The sequence below is a fragment of the Mirounga angustirostris genome, unplaced genomic scaffold (genome assembly GCF_029215605.1).
Source record: "Mirounga angustirostris isolate CCGP_5_RB_7025 unplaced genomic scaffold, mMirAng1.0.hap1 SCAF_4, whole genome shotgun sequence".
Taxonomy (NCBI): domain Eukaryota; kingdom Metazoa; phylum Chordata; class Mammalia; order Carnivora; family Phocidae; genus Mirounga; species Mirounga angustirostris.
The window spans coordinates 159,274,511-159,296,911 of record NW_026991712.1 but is presented as its reverse complement, the minus strand read 5'-3'; the positions used below and the strand labels follow the sequence as shown (position 1 = coordinate 159,296,911).

At 37.3% G+C, this 22,401-nt stretch overlaps 1 protein-coding gene across 1 annotated transcript in view; it reads left to right on the top strand.

The window, feature by feature from the left end:
* RLF (RLF zinc finger) overlaps positions 1-21,541 on the top strand; it is an 86,460-nt gene extending 64,919 nt beyond the window's left edge. The window contains exons 6-8 of the mRNA XM_045897986.3: positions 800-936; positions 11,272-11,413; positions 16,420-21,541. Of these exons, the coding sequence (XP_045753942.1) occupies positions 800-936; positions 11,272-11,413; positions 16,420-21,069 (4,929 nt within the window). The 3' untranslated portion in view covers positions 21,070-21,541. The remainder of the gene's footprint in view (positions 1-799; positions 937-11,271; positions 11,414-16,419) is intronic.
* Positions 21,542-22,401: the final 860 nt, after the last annotated feature.

Below are 22,401 nucleotides of genomic sequence, written 5' to 3'. Positions count from 1 at the left end.
AGGTGGTAAGATTTCTATATATAGCATAAATGAAAAAATGTATTTCTAAGTGTCTTAGTTGTTTGAAAATCCACTTATACCAAAGATTTTTTTTTTCCTTAACTGTATGAGAAAGCCTTTGAATTTAAAACAGTTTCTCAACCGGCCTCCTTTAGGCTTACTGGCAGTAAGGATAAGCCTTGTATTTTTCTATCTGTAACTAGAGTGACTTGAATAAAAGTGAAAGAGAAATAGGGGTGCCTGGCTGGCTTAGTTGTAGAAGTATGCAACTCTTGATCTTGGGATCGTGAGTTCAAGGCCCACATTAGGTGCGGAGATTATTTAAAAATCTTAAAAAAAAAATGATAGTACTTCAGGTGAAAATCATCTGAAGTTACTATGTATAATTTGACTTATTTATATGGTAGCAGTGTTCATGAATAATTCTTTTTTTTAAAGTAGGCTCCACGCCCATTGTGGGGCTTGAAGTCACAGACCCGAGATCAAGAGTTGGATGCTGTACCAACTGAGCCAGTCAGGCGCCCCATGAATAATTTTTTTTAACTGTACAAAAATGTTTTTGTCTGCATTGGGACTACAGTGGAACCTCCTTATAGTGTCTACTGTGTTCTCTTTAATATTTTCTTTATGAGATATTCCAGAAGACTCAGCCATGAGTTAATAGAAGAAAATTATATCCCTCTAATTGCCTCATCAATTATTAAAGATAGAAAACATTAAAAGAAACTTCATATCTCGTAACAAAATTTACAGGAAAGTCACCATTTTCTTTTTGACTCCATCTTCTCATTTTTGATAGATTGCAAAGGTCGACTGCAAGGAAATACTAGACATCATATGTAATCTGGAATCCGAGGGTCAGGATAACACAGCATTTGTTCTTTGTACGACTTACCTTACCCAGCAGCTCCAAACTGCAAGTGTATATTGTTCTTGGTAAGTATATTTACTTTTCATTCTCTTTATTTGTTTAGCACAGAGTAGGGCATTTAGAGTTTATGTAAAACATTGGCTTGTTTCAAATTTAAAGCCTAACTGATGTGAATTAAATCTTGTTTAGAAGCTAAACCATTTAATTAAAAATATTATTGTTTTTTTCCAGAAGAGTCCAGAAATAAAGTGAAGGTAAAGTTTGAGCTCCTCTTGATCATTCTGTTAACTTTAAGATACATTGTCTTTGAAGACAAAATTATGGCAACATGAAACAAATTGGTGTTAGGTCGTTTTCCTTTACACTTAGAATATCTTCTGGTAGTCATTTTCCCCCTCTTATTTAGAAACCCACTAATTATGTAGGTTTCTAGGTCAACCTTGCACTAGAGAAGGAAATCAATTTGAATAGTAATCTCTTGCAATTTTGGTACTATATTAGCAGAATTGCACTATTTTAGTTTTAATTCAATTTATATCTTGTTTGCCTACAGAGTACTTAGTTGCTAAGAAGGAAACAGTGAGTGTAACCCACGGATCTTTCATTCTAACTGTATGGAATCTATTTAGGCCAAAGGGACAGACTGGTACACAGGAAACCTCTAGAATGTAAGACTGTCAATAAGTATCATATTAGTAGTATGGATAATGCTATAGGATACTAGAGAAAGGTGCTCTCACTGTATGTTTAAGAAAGGTGTCAAGGAGGAGGTATTACCAGCTTTAATTCAAAGAATGGGTTGTATTTGCATGATCTTGATGGGAGAAACCTTGAGCATTTTAGAACCTAAGGATGGCTTGAAGTTGAAAATGAGCATTTTGATTATAGGAAATCCCAGGAAAGCCCTTGGTGTACTTTAACCTTCATTGGTCTCCTTTTGGAGCATCTGTGTGTATTTGTACAATTTTATTATTATTAGCATTTTATGCTACTTTATTTCTTTTTATGTACTATTTTGCATAGAAATATTATTTGTGGGGGCTCCTGGGTGGCTCAGTCGTTGAGCATCTGCCTTCGGCTCAGGTCATGATCTCAGGATCCTAGGATCGAGCCCCGCATCAGGCTCCCTGATCTGCAGGAGGCCTGCTTCTCCCTCTCCCACTCCCCCTGCTTGTGTTCCCTCTCTCACTGTGTCTCTCTCTTGTCAAATAAATAAATAAATAAAATCTTTAAAAAAAAAAAATATTATTTGTGTACTGTAAATTATCCTACCCAATCCTCATAATTAGCATTGTGCAGATGAGGCAGTGGAGGACAGAGGAATCCGAGAAGTCTTGTGATTGCCCAGGATCTTAAGGCTAAAGTGTTAGAGCTAAGATTCACATCCAGGATTTTTGACTGCTAATCCAGTGCTTTTCTTCTCCTTTGGTTGTTTTCTTGGGACAGGGCCAGAATTCAGATTGTAGTCTTCTACCACTCAGTCCACAATGCCAGAGTTATATCTCCTATGAGAAAGGAGATAGTGGAATAGGGAGTTAAATATATTTTGTAATAATCATTGTGGGCATTTTGTCAAGATACTAAAAAAGAGGTGATACAAATAAAAAGTTAGGTAGCAGTAAGGGTTTTGATCATTAAATTAAGTAGAGGAGGTTTTTTTTTCATACATTACAGATTAGAGATCTTAGCAAGTATACTCTTAATCCCTTTGATCTGTTTTACCCATTCCCCCCCACACACACTTCCCCTCTGATAACCACCAGTTTGTCCTCTGTGTTTAAAAATGTTGTTTTATTTGCCTCTTTTTTTCCCCTCTGTTCATTTGTTTTGTTTCTTAAATTCCACCTATGAGTTTAGTCATGGTATTTGTCTTTTTCTGCCTGATTGATTTCACTTAACATTGTACTCTCTGGATCCATCAATGTTGTTAAAAATGGCAAAATCTCATTCTTTTTTATGGGATATGTATATATATTGTATGTACACACACACACACATATATATATCACATCTTTTTTATACATTCGTCTGTTGATAGACACTTGAGCTGCCTCCATATCTTGGCTATGGTAAATAATGTAATAAACATAGGGGTGCACATATCTTTTTGAATTAGTGTTTTTGTGGGTTTTTTTGTAAATACCTAGGAGTGGAACTACTGGATCATATGGTAATTCTATTTTTAATTTTTTGAGGAACCTCCATACCGCTTTCCAGAGTGATCGCACCAGCCTACATTCCTACCAACAGAGCACAAAGTTTCCTTTTTCTCTACATCCTGGCCAATACTCGTTATTTCTTGTGTTTTTTATTTTGACCATTCTGACAGGTGTGAGGTGATATCTCATTGTGGGTTTTTTTGTTTGTTTGGTTTTATTTTTTATTTTTTAAAGAGAGAACTCTCAAGGAGGGGGGTGGGCAGAGGGAAAGGGGGAGAGAGAGAGAGAACCTTATGCAGGCTCCAGGCCCAGTGTGGTGTCAACTGCTGGGCTCCAGCTCATGACCCTAAGATCATGACCTGAGCCGAAAGTTGGACACTGAATTGACTGAGCCACCCAGGCGCCCCTCATTGTAGTTTGATTTGCATTTCCCTGATGATTAGTGATGTTGAACATCTTTTCAGTGTGTCTGTTGGTCATCTATATGTCTTTGGAAAAGTGTATTTTTGTGTGCCCATTTTTTTTTTTAAAGATTTTATTTATTTATGTGTCAGAGATAGAGCAAGAGAGCAAAAGCAGGGGGAGTGTCAGGCAGAGGGAGAAGCAGGCTCCCCACTGAGCAAGGAGCCCGATGCAGGACTCAATCCCAGCACTCTGGGATCATGAGCTGAGCGGAAAGCAGACACCTAACCAACTGAGCCACCGAGGCGTCCCCTCTGCTCATTTTTTAATTGGGTTATTTGTTTTTGTGTGTGTTCCGTTGTATAATTTCTTTAAATATCTTCTCCCATTCAGTAGCTTGTCTTTTCATTTTGTTGATGGTTTCCTTTACTGTGAAAGCTTTTTATTTTGGTATAGTCTTCAATAGTTTAATTTTGTTTTTGTTTCCCTTGCCATAAGAGACATATCTAGAAAAATGTTTCTATGGCTGATATCAAAGAGATTACTGCCTGTGTTTCCTTCTAGGAATTTTATGGTTTCAGGTCTCACATTGAGGTCTTTAATCCATTTTGAGTTTATTTTTGTGTATGGTCTATAAGAAAGTGGTCCTGTTTCATTCTTTTGCATGTAGCTGTGTTGGTTTTCCCAACACCATTTGTTGAAGAGATTGTCTTTTTCCTAGTGTATATTCTTGCCTCCTTTGTTGTAGATTAATTGACCATAAAAGTGTGGGTTTATTTCTGTGTTCTTTATTCTGTTCCATTGAATAATGTATTGGTTTTTGTGCCAATATCATACAGTTTTGATTACTATAGCTTTGTAGTATGATCTTGAAATCTGGGGTTGTGATACCTCCATGTTCCTCTTTTTCAAGACTACTTTAGCTGTTTGGGGTCTTTTGTGGTTCCATGCAAATTTTGGGATTATTTGTTCTAGTTCTGTGAAAAATGCTATCAGTATTTTAATAGGGATTGCACTGAATGTGTAAATTGCTTTGGGTAGTGTGGACTTTTTATTTAACAGAGTGGGAGAGGGGTTGGGGAGGGGCAGAGGGAGAGGGGGAGAGAGAGAATCCCAAGCAGGCTCCATGCCTAGCACGGAACCCGACACAGGGCTCAATCTCAGAACCCTGAGATCGTAACCTGAGCTGAAATCAAGTCAGACGCTTAACTAACTGAGCCACCAAGCCGCCCCAGGTAGTGTGGACATTTTAACAATAATTGGTTTTCCCAACTCATAAGCATGGAATCTTTCCATTTGTTTGTTTCATCTTCAATTTCTTTCATCAGTGTTTTATAGTTTTTAGTACAGGTCTTTTACTTCCTTGGTTATGTTTATTCCTAGGTATTTTATTCTTTTTGGTGCAGCTGTTAAATGGGATTGTTTTCTTAATTTTTCTTTCCACTACTTTATTAATGTATAGAAATGCAGCAGATTTCTGTATATTAATTTTGTATCCTGCGACTTTACTCAATTTTTATCAGTTCTAATAGTTTTTTAGTGGAGTCTTTAGGGTTTTCTGTATATAGTGTCATGTCATTTGTAAATAGTAAAGTTTTACTTCTTCCTTACCAATTTAGATGCCTTTTATTTCCTTTTGTTGTCTGATTGCTGTGGCTAGAACTCCCAGTACTGTGTTGAATAAAAGTGGTGAGAATGGACATCCTTGTCTTGTTCCTGATCTTAGAGGAAAAGCTCTGTTTTTCACCGAGTATGTTTGCTGTGGGTTTTTCATATATGGCCTTTATTATGTTGAGGTATGTTCCTGCTAAACCCACTTCGTTGAGAGTGTTTATCATGAATGGACATTGTACTTTATCACATGCTTTTTCTGCTTCTGTTGAGACAATTATATAGTTTTTATCCTTCCTCTTATTAATGAGACATATCATGTTGATTGATTTGTGAATATTGAATCACCTTGCATCCCTGGAATAAATACACTTGATCATGATGAGTAATTTTTTTTAATTTATTGTTAGATTTGGTTGCTAATATTTTGTTGAGGATATTTGCATCTGTGTTCATCAGAGATATCATCCGGTATTTTTCTTTTTGTGTAGGTTTTACCTGGTTTGGGTATTGGGGTATTGGGGTAATGCTGGCCTGCCTCGTAGAATGGATTTGTAATCTTTCCATCCTCTTCTGTTTTTTAGAATAGTTTGAGAAGAATAAGTATTAACTGTTCTTTAAATGTTTGGACATATGAAGCCATCTGGTGTTGGACTTTTGTTTCTTGAGAGTGTTTTGATTACCGATTCAGCTTCACTGCTAGTAGTTGATCTCTCCACATTCTCTGTCTCTTCTGATTTGGTTTTAGAAGGTTATATGTTTCTAGGAATTTATCCATTTCTTCTAGGTTGTCAAATTTAATGGCATATAATTTTTCATAATATTCTTTTGTAATCCTTTGTATTTCTGTGGTGTCAGTTATTATTCCTCTTTCATTTCTGATTTATTTATTTGAGCCCCCCCTTTTTTTCTTTTAAATGAGTCTGGCTGAAGGTTTATCAATTTTGTTGATCTTTTTAAAGAACCAGCTCCCGGTTTCATTGATCTGTTCTATTTTCTTTAGTTTCTATTTCATTTATTTCTTCTCTAACCTTTTTTATTTCCTTCCCTCTACTGGCTTTGGTCTCTGTTCTTTTTCTAGCTCCTTTAGGTGTAAGTTTAGGTTGTTTATTTGAGATTTTTCTTGATTACAAAGTAATTTTAAAACTATAGTCATACAGTTCTTTTAATATTCCTGATAGAGCTTCCCTTTTAGAGTGACCCTAACTTTTTTTTTCTTCCTTTCTTCACTCAGCCACATTAGCCCTTCCAAGAATGTTAGTGGCTCTAGGATTAATGCTGCTCCCCTGCAGCAGGAAGGGATTAACAGGGATTTCCCTCTTGGCCTCCTGAGGAGCTATAATGAGTAAAGAAAATATTAAGTCACTTCACACTTTGTTAAAACTAAGCTTCTTCCAAGCAATTCAAAGAGAATAGGATCTAAAGTTTTCAAATTTGGAAACATTTTTTTTTTTTTTTTACCCTTGTGTTGTTTTCATAGTTGTTTGTTTTGCTTTGGGATATTGGACATTGGAATTAGAATAACTACAACAAAACAGTGAATTTTACTAAAGAAAATGAAACTCAGGGATTCTGTTCAGATAGGATAGATTCTTTTGTTGTGCTAGAAATGCTAGAAATTTCCTGTGTTGAAGATAGTGGGTTATATGGAATATTTGGAATCTGACAAAAGCAGTCACTTATTTTTTAAAAAATATACTAGGGGTGCCTGGGTGGCTCAGTTGTTAAGCATTTGCCTTCGGCTCAGGTCATGATCTCAGGGTCCTGGGATCGAGCCCCAAGTCGGGCTCCCTCCTTAGTGGGGAGTCTGCTTCTCCCTCTCCTTCCCCTGCTCATTCTCTTCCTCTCTCTCTCTCAAATAAATAAAATCTTAAAAAAAAGAGAAATTTTCTTCAGAGATATTTATAAACCACAATAAAATATATTACTTCATATCAGTCACCATATTATTGATCTCAGAAAGTATATTGCTTAGCTTCTTCATTAACCCTGGCCCCAAATGAGTTTTGGCTCTCTGCAAAAATCAAAGATGTGCTGGAGGAATGAGTTTCCTATAGATGTCTGCAGTGGTAATGTTAGAGTAACCACAAAAATTATAAAGATAACCATTTTTGAATGGGACAGTATACATATAGATGTGTAATTACTATTGCTACTTTTATTTTTTATTTTTATTTTATTTAAATTCAAGTTAGTTAACATATAGTATATTATTAGTTTCCGAAATAGAATTTAGTGATTCATCAGTTGCATATAACACCCAGTGCTTACTTACATAAAGTGCCCTCCTTAATTACCCCAGCCCGCCCCCCCAGCAACCCTCAGTTTGTTCCCTATAGTTAAGAGTCTCTTATGGTTTGCCTCCCTGTTTTTATCTTATTTTATTTTTACTACTGCTACTTTTAAAATAAAGTTCATACAGGTGAACCTTAAACCTCTACAGAAAGCTTTCAGCAAGTTTGATAAGTTGATCTTTGCTTTCTTAGAACTTAGTTTAAATCTTGTATGTTGTACATTTGTGTTTTTCAGATATAATTTCATGCCTATTCTTTCCTAGCCTTGAGTCTAGGCTTTGATATACCAGGGTCAACATGTATGTTGCCCTCAGTGCCTGTCAAAGACCACCATGTATGTTTTATTTAACCTAATTTTGTTGGAAATAAAAAGTTAAAAAAAAAAAATCATGAGAATCAACTACTGTATTTGCAGGAGCTGCCTTTAGGGATGGTCACTCCTTAATTCCATAGTTTTCTTTGCCTCATTCCCAAAGTGCCTAAGTTCTGGATATCAGTGTGACGTATTAGCTGGACTCCACGGGCTTCCTGCTATGCTGTAACACAGTGTAGTTTAAAGTTCTTGCTTGGTAGCTAGATCTCTGCCAAAATGTGTTTCCCACTATTAATAGAACTAAATTTCCTTTCCAGTTTTTATGAATTTGTGTATAATTTGTTGACTTGAGGTAGGCAGGGGGCTAATTTGAGGCATTGGGTTAATAAATTATCTGAACATTGGAAGCATCCATACAGTGGAATCATTTTCAATATATATTCTTTAATGGCTATCCATTTTATTTTATTTTTTAAAGATTTTATTTATTTATTTGACAGAGAGAGACACAGCGAGAGAGGGAACACAAGCAGGGGGAGTGGGAGAGGGAGAAGCAGGCTTCCCACCGAGCAGGGAGCCCGATGTGGGGCTCGATCCCAGGACCCTGGGATCATGACCCGAGCCGAAGGCAGACGCTTAACGACTGAGCCACCCAGGTGCCCCATGGCTATCCATTTTAAAAAATCGTATCATTGTAGTAACTGAAGAAGTATTTGTCCTTCCTAGTGCTGCATGTATGATCCAGCAGGCTCTGAGTTACTATTTATTGGTGGTTTCAGTTTTCCAGTGTGCAGATGTGAATGGATGGCATCATGGCATTTTCAAGAGTAATATACTGTTTGTTTTGGTTTCATTCAGGCAAGTTTATATGTTTGGGTAGGTAATAGCAGTTCTAAATTATTGAAGTGTAATTGTGTAAATAAGTATAAAAACAAAATACATGATAACAATGACCTTTTCTGGTCATGGGTATTTGGATTTAAGATAACTATATTGAAATATTTAATTTGGAATAAATCAAGCCCTAGACATTCTGATTTGTTTGTTTTTTTTAATATTTATTTTTTTCTTTATTTTTTTTAAAGATTTTATTTATTTATTTATTTATTAGAGAGAGAGAGAGACAGCGAGAGAGGGAACACAAGCAGGGGGAGTGGGAGAGGGAGAAGCAGGTTCCCCGCTGAGCAGGGAGCCCGATGCGGGGCTCGATCCCAGGACCCTGGGACCATGACCTCAGCCGAAGGCAGATGCTTAACGACTGGACCACCCAGGCGCCCCTAAATATTTATTTTTTATTTAGAGACAGAGCGTGTGTGCACACAAGCGGGGTGGGGTGGGGTGCAGAGGCAGAGGGAGAAGCAGGCCCCCTGCCAAGCAGGGAGCCTGATGTGGGTTTTGTTTCCCAGCACCTTGAGATCATGACCTGAGCTGAAGGCAGACACTTGACCGACTGAGCCACTCTCAGGTGCCCCTGATTTATTTTTTTAATTTAATGGGTGCCTGAGTGGCTCAGTTGGCTAAGCGGCCAACTTGTGATTTCAGCTCACAAGTCATTTTCAGTCATGGGATCGAGCCCCGTGGTGGGCTCCTCACTCAACAGGGAGTCTGCTTGAGATTCTCTCCCTTCCTCTCCCTCTTTTTCTCACCCCTAAAACAAATAAATCTTAGGAAAAATTTTTTGAGGGGGACCTGGGTGGCTCAGTTGGTTACGCATCTGCCTTTGGCTCAGGTCATGATCCCGGGGTCCTGGAATTGAGTCCTACATCAGGCTTTTTGCTCCGTGGGGAGACTGCTGCTTCTTCTGCCTGCTCCCCCTGCTTGTGCTCGTGCTCTCTCTCTGACAAACAAACAAACAAATAAATAAATAAATAAAATCTTTTAAAAAAAGTTATTTGAGAGACTTTTAAGTCTTAAACTCTACTTAATCACTTTATCAGATTTGCCTAACTTTAAACTTCTAGCCAATTGATGAATTTTAGATCGTAGATATTCCTTGTCCTTTTCTTTTCTCTTCATAATCAGGTTTTACTGATTTGGTAATTTTGTTCTTTTCAAATAGGATAGATTTTATACACGTATTTTGATAGAACTCCTTTTTATCTCTGAGCATATATAATTCTCCACTTCCTTTGTTATTCTGAATTTTGCACTATTCTCAAAACTTTTTATTTCTAAGGTACTTAACATCTAAAAGAAGCAATCTTGTGAGTTTAAAAATGAACAGTCATCCCAGTTACTTGCCTGGCCAGTAGCTCTTTTCAAAGCTGACCTGTCTCAATTTTTATTTTTCCTGGTTAGGAAAGCAACACTAGTCACCAAAGACAAATATTTAAAGTCATTTCAAGTTAATTTTATTTATTATAACTCAAATTTGCCATCACAAAATATTATAAGCTTTCATCATGTATCTTTTAAGGTGTTTATCCATTTCAATCTTTGAGGCAAGTTTTGTATGTTTGTAAGAATTTCACAGTATGAGAACCCCAGTTACCTCTTTAAAAGTATAAGTTCTGTTAAATATGTTTATTTTCTGTTATAAAAAGAAATATGTTCATTTGTTAAGCTTTGTATTTGTGCCCAGCTTCCTAGAATAGTCTTTTAACAGCAGTAAGACATTAGTGTTCTAGAACTGGCTTGTGAAAATAATACTTTTTTAATGAAAATTATTTAACAAATACTACAGTATATATTGGAGTGTACAGAAAAAAAGTCACTTTTTTTAAATGCTAACATTCTCTCTTTAGTTTTACCAAGTAACTTACCTTGCATTCATATTTTACGTTCATATTAGCATTTTTATCCTAGGCATTTTTGAGTTTCTAGTGTTTTTCCTTAAGAGTTTTCTCTTAACCCATTCAGGCACCCATTAAATTAAAAAGCTTAATCTTTCCAAGCTTTTCTTTGTTTCCATGATGAATATTTGTAGGATTCTTGTATTTTAGCCATTTCCAAGAGTGCCATTTTACTAATTGTATTAGTAAATATTTAAACATCCCCAAATACATGCCTAAGTAGCATCATGACATTTTAGAGCTGGAAAGGGGCAGGAGATTAGCGTGGAGAAGTATACTATTAGGATATTTATTATGTGTATATATTTTGTTAGCGGTGTAGGGATGTTTGATGATCCCTGCCCACTAGGATAAGGTTTTAATTCAGTCAATATAATTACCAGTGTAAGGGGTAAAACCTTTTGGAACACTACGGGATCTTAGTGTTTTAAAATGTCAACATAAAGGGGCGCCTGGGTGGCTCAGTTGGTTGAATGTCTGACTCTTGGTCTCAGCTCAGGTCTTGACCTCAGGATTGTAAGTTCAGGCCCCTCGTTGGGCTCCACACCTAGCCTAACATGAAGCCCACTTAAAAAAGTCAACATAAAGGAAGTAGTCTTTGTTGTTTTTACTTTTCCCCACTGCAAAGAAGAAAGAAGTGGTGGAATTATCAGGGAGGATTCTCAACAATTTTACCAGTTTGAGAGGACACAATAGGGAATATAGATAGCTTTTTTTCCCCTAGTTTTTGCTTATTTTTACAAATAAACAAAAGACCAAAATGGAATGGGGAGGTGGACAGCAAATACCAGTTGCTTTAAATGTTTTACCTTAATCTTTCTTTTTATAGGGAATTGACTCTCTTTTGGAGTAAACTGCAAAGAAGAATTGACCCTTCTTTAGACACTTTTTTGGAGCGCTGTCGTCAGTTTGGTGTCATAGCTAAAACACAGCAGCATTTATTTTGCCTGATTAGAGTTATACAAACTGAAGTGAGTAATTTTGCTTTTTTATGATGATTGTCCTGAAACGAAGAAATGAGTGGGAAGATAACTTCTCAGGCAACTCCTCTTAGATGAGGGAAAATGAGAAATAATGGACTTTAATAAGATTATGGAATTGGACATATCTAGCCGTTTCTGCAGATTGACCTTCTGGAATCCACAGCTTTTCTTAATGGAAAATAATGATTTGACGTGACAGACCATTAGAGGAAAGGAAGATTATGTTTTTGGGCTGTCACCTCAACTACTCTATATCTACTTTTACTAGGACGATTTTCTGTTTTTTATGCAGGCATGTTTGTTTACATGTTAACATAATTATTATAAATGAAGAAAATACATTTGTATTTTTTGTATTTTCCTTAAGAATGGAGTGATACATTTTCTAAGTTTTGAAATAATAGAACAGTTCCAGAATCAACTCTATACAAATAGTAAACTTCTGTGCAGAAATATTTATTTCTTAAAAAGAAATGAAGTGCCATGTATAAAGCCTTGTGTTTTGAGTTCAGCCCTATATATATATTAAGACCAGCCTAGAGATTCAGGATGAATCTTATACTGTGCTCTATTTTTATGTTGTTTTTAGTATCTGCTCATGACTGAGCTCTCAATATACCCATAGCTGTAATGGCTGATGGGTATGTTTTATGGGTTACTTCTTTGACAACATCCAAGGATTGTTTATACTGAAGTCAAGGCACAGTTGTATCGTTGATAAATCCAGTCTCCTTTAATGTTGTAAGCGTCTGTAGCCTATATTTTATTTGAAGTTTGTTGGTTTGGACTTCTCCAGGGAAGACTGGAAAAGGTAAAATATTTTATTAAAAGTAAATTTGTGGTCAGATAAGTTAGGTGATAATTATTTCTAATCACTGTGAATGCAGTTGTATCTTCTATCACAGAAACAACATGTGCAAGTAATTATAGAACTTACTTAAAAAATTAGTTTTAGAACTGGCCTTTAAAAAGTTTTGTAACCTTTAAGGAAAGTATTAGTTTTCTATTATTGCATAAGAAAGTACCACAAACTTAGCACTTAAAACAACACCCAATTTGTTAGCTACAGTTTTGTAGGACACAATGTAGCACAGCGAGGCAAGGTTTGCTGCTCATAGTATCACAAAGGTGAAATCAAGGTGTTGGTCAGGTTGCGTTCTTATCTAGAAGCTTTGTGGAAAATCCGCTTCTAAGTTTATTCTTATTGCTGAAAGAATTCAGTTCCTTTTGATTGTAGGACCGAGGTCCTCATTTTCTTGCTGGCGGTCAGCCACATTCTGTTTTCAGTGGCTAAAAGCCTCCCTCATCCCATACCTGCATTTTTTTAAGCCAGCAGAGGTATAAGAAATTCTCCTAATTCGAATCTGCTTCCAGACCTAGATTTAAAGGGCTTAAATGATTAGGTCAGGCCCACCTAGGTAATGCACCTATCTACATAATCATAGGAATGGGTACTGTATTTACAAGATCCACTTAAACTTGAGGAGAGGAGATCATACAAAGGTGAGGGTCACTTGGAGGTCATTTTAGAATTATACTTAAATGAGAAACCACAGAAAATGGGAAAGCTACTAGAGAACTAGGGAAAATGGGTTTCTGACACAGACTAAGGAATTTGCTGTCCACTTGCATAACCAGAACCCATTTCTCTTTAAGTCTAGTCTAGGGTACTTCCACTATAATCATTCGTGATAACTAGCCTGAAGGGTAGAAAAGGTGTGGACTGGTAGGTGGAAGGGGAGTGAGTGTAGAATTCTTTACAAATTGAGACTCACCTGTAGGTTTTTAAGGAGAGATGATCTAACCTATTGCAATGAGGATCTAGTTCTGCAATGAATGGTAGATATCCCACAATAGTAGTGGTCTAAAGAAGATGGAAGTTTCTCCCCCTCTCATATAGGTAGATAAACCAGGCAGAGTGGCCAAAGTTGCTTTTAGTGGCTCCACATACCAGAAACCCAGGTTCCTTTTGTCTGTCTGCCATCAACACAAGTTTCCATCTCATATTCTAAGACCTAACTATTCCAGTCCTAGGTATCATGTCTCCATTCTAGATAGCAAGGTGGCAGGGGGCGAGGAGAGAGGGGCAAACTACACAAACCACACTATGATAAATCTTTTCTCACTCCCTCCAATACACACACACACCACCATATCTAGCTTCAAGGGAGATGAGATATTCATTATTTCAGATTACTTTGTAACCAGATAGAAATCAGTCATTCTGTTTTTGTAGTAAAAGAGGGGAGAGGATATTGGGAGACAACTAATAACCAGTGACATAGCCCTTGGGATGGAACAGGTTAATGATGCTGAAAAGCTTATGTGGGGTTTAGGCCTCTTGCAGAAGGCAACAGTGAGTGTGTAATGGAGAGGGCTTTATATAGTACCTCTTTATTTTCTGGGCTTCCATTTTCTATAAATAGCTTAAACCAGATCATCACATAAAGGTGCTTAGAGTAGGGGCACCTGGGTGGCTCAGTCGGTTGAGCATCCGACTCTTGATCTCAGCTCAGGTCTTAATCTCAGGGTCATGAGTTCAGGCTCCAAGTTGGGCTCCACGTTGGGCATGGAGCCTACTTTAAAAAAAAATTGGGTGCTTAGAGTTGTTAGACTTTAAAAATAGTATGACAGAATGGATGTAGATGAGGTTATATTTTGAAATGAAAGTAGTAAGAAGGATCATCTTGAATCCAGTTTATTTGGCCATATGGCCCTTTTTGGTGGAACATATGGTGCTTACTGTTTGCAAAATAAGACTTTGTCTAGTTGAATTCCTTCTCTTTAGTAATGAAGAAGCTGAAAATTAGAGGTGTGTGACTTGTAAGGATCATAAAACTAGTTTGCAGCAGAGTCAGGACTAGACCATGGGTCTTTTGACATTGCATAATATGATAGAAGATTATCATTTGTAAATCAGAGCACAGGGGACTTGAAGGGTCTAATAAGTTTTAAAATAACTCATAGGTTCTCAACAAATTATTATTAATTTGTTAAAACTCCTTTTTAGAAGACTGAGATAAACAGCAAAGAATGTCCAATCTTTCCTAAACAGCCAAATCTGGTTGAAATGGTAAAATCTATGAAATCACTAAGCACTTTTCAAAAAACAGTCTAAAAACACTGTTAATACATTCTGAACAGGTATAACAAGAAGTTACTTGTTAAAACAGTGGTGAATAAATTAGAATTAGGTTATGGAATGTGGAGCTGAATTTTGAAGGCATTGATAGACATGACTAAATTGATTTTAAACCAGGTAGCTGAAAACAAGAGTGGTGTGGCATATTATATCCAGAGCACATAGGTTATAGCCATGTCAGATAACCTTTGGAATTCTTATAGGCTATAAAGTGGTTAAGAACTGAGGTTATGCACAAAGATTGCTTTAAGTTTAAATCCTTGTTCCTCTGCTCACTACCTGGTGACATTGGGCAATTAACGTGATGAGCCTTGGTTTCTTCATCTATAAAATGAGGATAATGTATAAAAAGAGTATTTGGAGTAGTGCCTAGAATGTAGTAAGGGTTTTGTAAATTGATGATAGTTGTTTCGTTGTGTTCCTAGAATTTGGAATGGTGCCCAACACAGAATAATTGCTTAACAAATTGATTACCGATTTGAACAGTAGAATTTATCCTGTTATTTTACATGGTATTCATCAGAATACTTAATATGCCAGCAATGTAGTAATCACTTTATATTATCTTCATTTTTATAATAATGTTAGGAGGGAAATCTAGTATTACCACTACTGTTATCATTTTATAGATGAGGCAGCAACAGCTTAGGAGTTAAGAACTTGTCACTGCAGTGAAGCTGGGGTTCAAAGGCCATCAAAGTCTATTTGAAAATTCTATGCTCTTGGGGCACCTGGCTGGCTCAGTTGGTAGAGCACGCATGTCTTGATCTCAGGGTTATGAATTTGAGCCCCACATTGGGCATAGAGATTACTTATTTGTTTGTTTGTTTGTTTGAGATTACTTTTTTAAAAAACTTTTATGCTCTTAAGTACTGTATTTTAAGCCACTCTGCCATATAATTCCACTTGTCTTTGCTCATAGTATTTTCACATTCCATTTCAGCCTTTCACATAAGTCATCTTGTATGCACTAGCCTTTTATCACATATGACCAGATCTTTTTCCTGATTTTTGATTAGTTTCTGAGAACCTGTTGCTATAGAGAGATTTTAAAATTTCTCTTGTTTTCCCCATGGGAAGCTGAGATACAGTACACCTCTAGCTAATTAGTACTAAAGTACTAATTCTTTTAGGAGAAAATGGGGAGGGGCCCTTGGGTGGCTCAGTCAGTTAAGCATTGGACTCTTGATTTCAGCTCAGGTTATGATCTCAGGGTTTGTGAGACCCAGCCCCACACTGGGCTTGATGCTGGGCATGGAACCTGCTTAAGATTCTCTCTCTTCCTCTGCCCCTTCTCTCTCTCTAAAAAACGGCGGGGGAAGAAATGGGGAGAATCATTTATTTTAGCCTTGAGATTTTGAAAACACCCAGCTGTTCATGACACACGTGTTTCTTCAATTGAATTCAATCCTAGACTCACTTTTATACAGGTGTTCCCTCTTATACCCATTTATTTAAGCCCTGTCCTTCCTAACCAGCTTAAGACAGTTCTTTTTTGAATCCTTCAATGACCTTATTTATCCTGAATTCCTTTGAATTCATGTACCTTTATTGTTTATACATTTGGCATATAAGCAAATTCCTTGAGGGTTAGAGATTGCTTTGTATGCAGTGCCTTATGAAGTTGGACATTCTGTAAATGTACATTGTTATTGTTCATGGTTGTAACATCTAATCCAGTCCTTTGCATGTTGAGACAAGAAGGATCTAAATGTAACTTGCAGGAAGAAAGATTAAAGATAATTTTAAGAACTCTAAACATTTTGAGAAGTGTATGTCTTACCAGTGAAAGTTACATAATATTTCCATAATGAAAAAGAATAATAACCCCCCCCCTCCGTTTTTCTTATAGGCACAAGATGCTGGTCTTGGGGTGTCAATTTTACTATGTGTCAGAGCTCTTCAACTCAGATCAAGTGAGGATGAAGAAATGAAGGCATCAGTTTGTAAAACAATTGCTTGTCTTTTACCAGAAGATTTAGAAGTCAGACGAGCCTGTCAGCTTACAGAATTCTTAATTGAACCCAGTTTGGATGGATTTAATATGTTGGAAGAACTGTATTTGCAACCAGATCAAAAATTTGATGAAGAAAATGCACCAGTTCCAAATTCTCTCCGATGTGAGCTCTTACTAGCTTTAAAGGCCCACTGGCCTTTTGATCCTGAATTTTGGGACTGGAAAACTTTAAAACGACACTGCCACCAACTGCTAGGACAAGAAGCCTCTGATTCTGATGATGATCTAAGTGGCTATGAAATGTCTATTAATGACACAGATGTTTTAGAGTCATTTCTCAGTGACTATGAGGAAGGTAAAGAAGATAAACAATACAGAAGAAGAGATTTGACAGATCAGCATAAGGAGAAAAGAGACAAAAAACCCATTGGTTCTTCTGAACGATACCAGAGGTGGCTTCAGTATAAATTTTTCTGTTTGTTATGTAAGCGGGAATGTATAGAGGCCAGGATTCTTCATCATTCTAAGATGCATATGGAAGATGGAATTTATACCTGTCCGGTTTGTATTAAAAAATTCAAGAGAAAAGAAATATTTGTTCCTCATGTGATGGAACATGTTAAAATGCCGCCAAGCAGAAGGGACCGCTCTAGAAAGAAATTACTGTTGAAAGGCTCTCAAAAGGGAATTTGTCCCAAGAGCCCCTCTGCAACCCTGGAGCAAAACCAGTCATTGGATGAACAAGCCAAAGGAGAGTCTCATGAATATGTCACATTCAGCAAATTAGAAGATTGCCACCTGCAAGACAGAGATTTGTACCCATGTCCTGGCACAGACTGTTCCCGTGTATTTAAGCAATTTAAATACTTAAGTGTACATCTTAAAGCTGAACACCAAAATAATGATGAAAATGCCAAGCACTACTTGGATATGAAAAACAGAAGAGAGAAGTGTACTTATTGTCGACGACATTTCATGTCTGCTTTTCACCTGCGGGAGCATGAACAAGTGCACTGTGGTCCTCAACCTTATATGTGTGTATCTATAGATTGTTATGCAAGGTTTGGATCAGTGAATGAACTACTTAACCATAAGCAAAAACATGATGATCTGCGTTATAAATGTGAATTAAATGGCTGTAATATTGTTTTCAGTGACTTGGGACAGCTTTACCACCATGAAGCACAACACTTTAGGGATGCATCTTACACCTGCAACTTTGTTGGCTGTAAAAAGTTCTATTATTCCAAAATTGAATACCAGGATCACCTCTCAGTGCATAATGTGGAAAGTTCGAATGGAGATATGAAGAAATCGGTGAAACTTGAGGAGGCTGCACCAGGTGAAAAGCAAGATTGTATTGATCAGCCCCATCTACTTGACCAAACTGATAAATCACATTTACCTGAAGATCTTCTTTTCTGTGCAGGATCAGCTAGTTCTCAAATAGAAACTGCAGAAAATCTGAAAGAAAACAGTGACAGTAATTCTAGTGATCAGTTAAGTCATAGCTCTTCAGCTTCCATGAATGAAGAGTTAATTGATACACTGGATCACTCTGAAACCATGCAGGATATATTATTATCTCATGAGAAAGTCTTCGTGCCCTCCAGTTTAAAAGAAAAATGTTCCAATGTGGCAGTTTGTTTTGATGGGACTAAGTTTACCTGTGGTTTTGATGGCTGTGGTTCCACGTACAAAAATGCAAGAGGGATGCAAAAACATCTACGGAAGGTTCATCCATACCATTTCAAACCCAAAAAGATAAAGACAAAAGATCTCTTTCCCTGTTTGGGTAATGAACATAATCAAACAACTGAAAAGTTTGATGCAGAACCTAAACCCAGCTCAGATACAAACAGTGACTCTCCGGATGAAGGTCTAGATCACAATATTCATACTAAATGCAAACGAGAATATCAAGGTTATTCCTCAGAAGCTTCCATTTGTGCTTCTAAAAGGCCATGTACAGAGGATACCATGTTGGAACTTTTGTTACGCTTGAAACATTTAAGCTTGAAAAACTCAATAACACACGGATCTTTCTCAGGGTCATTGCAGGGGTACCCATCCAGTGGTGCTAAGTCTCTTCAATCGGTTTCACCTACTATCTCAGACCTTAATTTTCAGAATCAAGATGAGAATATGCCAAGTCAGTACCTTGCACAGTTGGCAGCTAAGCCTTTTTTCTGTGAGCTTCAAGGATGCAAATATGAATTTGTGACCAGAGAGGCTTTGTTAATGCATTATCTTAAAAAACATAATTATTCAAAAGAAAAAGTCCTTCAGTTAACCATGTTTCAACATCGGTATTCCCCATTCCAGTGTCATATTTGCCAAAGGTCATTTACAAGAAAAACACACCTTAGGATTCATTATAAAAATAAACATCAAATTGGCAGTGACAGAGTAACTCACAAACTGTTAGATAATGAAAAATGTGATCATGAAGGCCCATGCTCAGTAGACAGATTGAAAGGTGATTGCTCTGCAGAACTTGGCGGTGATCCCAACAGTAACTCTGAGAAGCCACACTGTCACTCTAAAAAGGATGAATGCAGTTCAGAAACAGATTTGGAGTCATCTTGTGAAGAAACGGAAAGTAAAACCTCTGATATTTCATCACCAATAGGTAGCCATAGAGAAGAACGTGAAGGACGAGAGGGACGAGGTAGCAGGAGAACTGTTGCCAAAGGAAATCTCTGCTATATTTTGAATAAATATCACAAACCATTCCATTGTATCCATAAAACTTGTAACTCCTCATTCACCAATCTAAAAGGCTTAATTCGTCATTACAGAACTGTACATCAGTACAACAAAGAACAATTATGTTTAGAGAAAGACAAAGCAAGAACCAAAAGGGAACTTGTCAAATGTAAAAAGATATTTGCTTGCAAATATAAGGAATGTAACAAACGCTTCCTGTGTTCCAAAGCTCTTGCTAAGCACTGTAGTGACTCTCATAACCTAGACCATATTGAAGAGCCTAAAGTGCTTTCTGAAGCGGAGTCTGCAGCAAGGTTTTCCTGTAACCAGCCTCAGTGCCCTGCTGTTTTTTATACATTCAGCAAGTTGAAGCACCACTTGATGGAACAGCATAATATTGAAGGAGAAATACATTCAGATTATGAAATTCATTGTGATCTTAATGGCTGTGGCCAGATTTTCACCCATCGGAGTAATTATTCTCAACATGTATATTACCGACATAAGGACTATTACGATGATCTGTTTAGAAGCCAAAAAGTGGCAAATGAAAGGCTACTAAGGAGTGAAAAGGTGTGTCCAGCGGCACTCACTCAAGGGCATGAACATCAGACTACCAGGAGGTCATTTAATGCTAAGGCTAAAAAATGTAGTTTAATCAAAGAAAAGAAGGCTCCGATTAGTTTTAAAACAAGAGCTGAAGCCCTTCATATGTGTGTGGAGCAGTCTGAGCACACACAGTACCCCTGCATGGTTCAAGGATGCTTATCTGTGGTGAAGTTGGAGAGCAGCATAGTGAGGCATTATAAACGCACCCATCAGATGAGTAGTGCCTATTTAGAGCAACAGATGGAAAATCTTGTCGTCTGTGTTAAGTACGGTACCAAAATTAAGGAGGAGCCACCTTCTGAAGCAGAGCCTTGTATAAAGAAAGAAGAAAATAGCTGTGAATCAGAGCACACAAAGCACAGCCATTCCCCAGGTGACAGTAGCGTGACTGCCCAGAACACGGATTCCCTTCATCCAGGGGAAAGGGAGGGAGGTCAGAAAGGATGTACAGAAAGCAAACCAGTGTTTGATGCAGATAATCTGCTCTACAGAGGAACTTTGAAATGTAATCATAGTTCAGAAACCACTTCTTTGGAACAATGTAATATAGTTCAGCCTCCTCCTTGTAAAATAGAAAATTCCATACCTAATCCTAGTGGGATTGAAAGTGGGACTTACTTCACAAGTTTCCAGCTGCCTTTACCAAGGATTAAAGACTCCGAAACTGGGCAGCAAAGTTCAGGGCAAGAAAACACTGTAAAAAATTCAACCCATGTCCCAAAAGAGAATTTTAGGAAGCATCCACAGCCCAGGTCATTTGACTTGAAGACTTACAAACCTATGGGATTTGAATCTTCATTTCTGAAATTTATTCAGGAAAGTGAAGAGAAAGAAGATGATTTTGATGATTGGGAGCCTTCGGAGCACTTAACATTAAGTAATTCTTCACAACCCAGTAATGACTTAACAGGGAGTGTTATGGCAAATAATATGGTGAATGACAATGACCCTGAAGTTGACATACCTCATTCTTCCAGTGACTCTGCAATTCATGAGAACCTGACTGCAATCCCACCTTTGATAGTAGCTGAGACAGCAACAGTTCCTTCCTTGGAAAACCTGAGGGTTGTATTGGACAAAGCATTAACAGACTGTGGAGAGCTTGCCTTAAAACAGCTTCATTATCTTCGGCCAGTGGTTGTCCTTGAAAGATCTAAGTTTTCCACACCAATTTTAGACTTGTTTCCAACAAAAAAGACAGATGAGCTTTGTGTAGGAAGTTCCTAAATAGCAATTTTGTTTTAGAAACAGACTGGCTCCAACACTGCAACATGGGGACAATTGCCAACTTGAACAAAGGCTGAGAACCAGCCACACCGTTGTTTAGGGTAGAATAGGCTGTGTATTTACATGAATGTATAATATCTATGTCAGCAGTATTGGCTGAGTCCATTAGCTCTCCAGTTGGTTTATTGATTGGGGTTTTTTTTGTTTGTTTGTTTATTAAAAAAATGGAACTGTACTCTTGTTTGGTGCTAATTAATACATCAAAATATATTGGGGCTTCCTTTTTCAAATTAAGTGTGCATGATTGTATATGGAACAAATACTAAGATCCCAGGGTGGGAGGGCTAGGGAAAGGGATATGGAGTTCTTACTTGACTTGAATGTGCACCTGAGGGTGCTTTGTGTAATATATTGTACACTACAGCATCTTATATTTTTTGAGTTGAGTTTCAATAAATTACAATTTTTCACCCATTTCTTGTTTACTCATAATGAGTTTTCATGCCATACGTAAACTGAAACTGCACTTGTATTTTCTGGAATGTGCACTTACATTTTGCCCCAGTAGTTTTTTGTTTCTTATTAACCAAACCATTTAGATGAAGCTTCTTTTTGAATGACTATTGTCTTAAAATTTTTGTGCAAAGAAAATTCTGAAATTGAGTAATTAGCTCTGAGAGTCAAGGTAGCTCCCAAAAGAGGATGTCCAGGGTTTACCTGGGTAGAAAGAGAATACCAAGCAGGACATGAAGAGCATAGATGGATGCAGTCATGTTTCCAGAGAACTACAAATAATTTGGTAGGCTGCAATGAAAGGGGAGCACTGAGGTGGATGAGATTATTGTAGAGAGAGATGGGCAGGAACCCAACCATGAATGCTAAGAAGTTTGGACTTGAGTCCACAGGCAGCTGAGAGCCTTTGAAGGATTTGAACAAAATAACATGATATTAATTGTAATAATGTTAAATTAATAACAATTTGTAGATCACTTGAGTATGATTTGAGGAGCTGAGAATGGAAACAGATACTAAGACTGTTGAAGTACCTGAGGCAAATGTGATGAGATTTTATGCTGATGGTTGCAGCACAAGGAAGAGGAGATGAAATTGAGAAATTTTATTAAAGAGAAGGTTGTTAGGCTTTGGAGGGTGAAAAAAATATTTTGAGGAAAACCGGAAGATTCAGTAGTGATGCATCCAATTGGGGAGGGAATACAAAAGGAAGAAATGAATTTGGGGGAAGAGGATGGAAAGCCAAGATGAGCTTGGTCTTTGGATGTGTTGAGCCTCAGTGGACTGTGAGCCATGTATGTCTGATGACAAGGAAAGCAA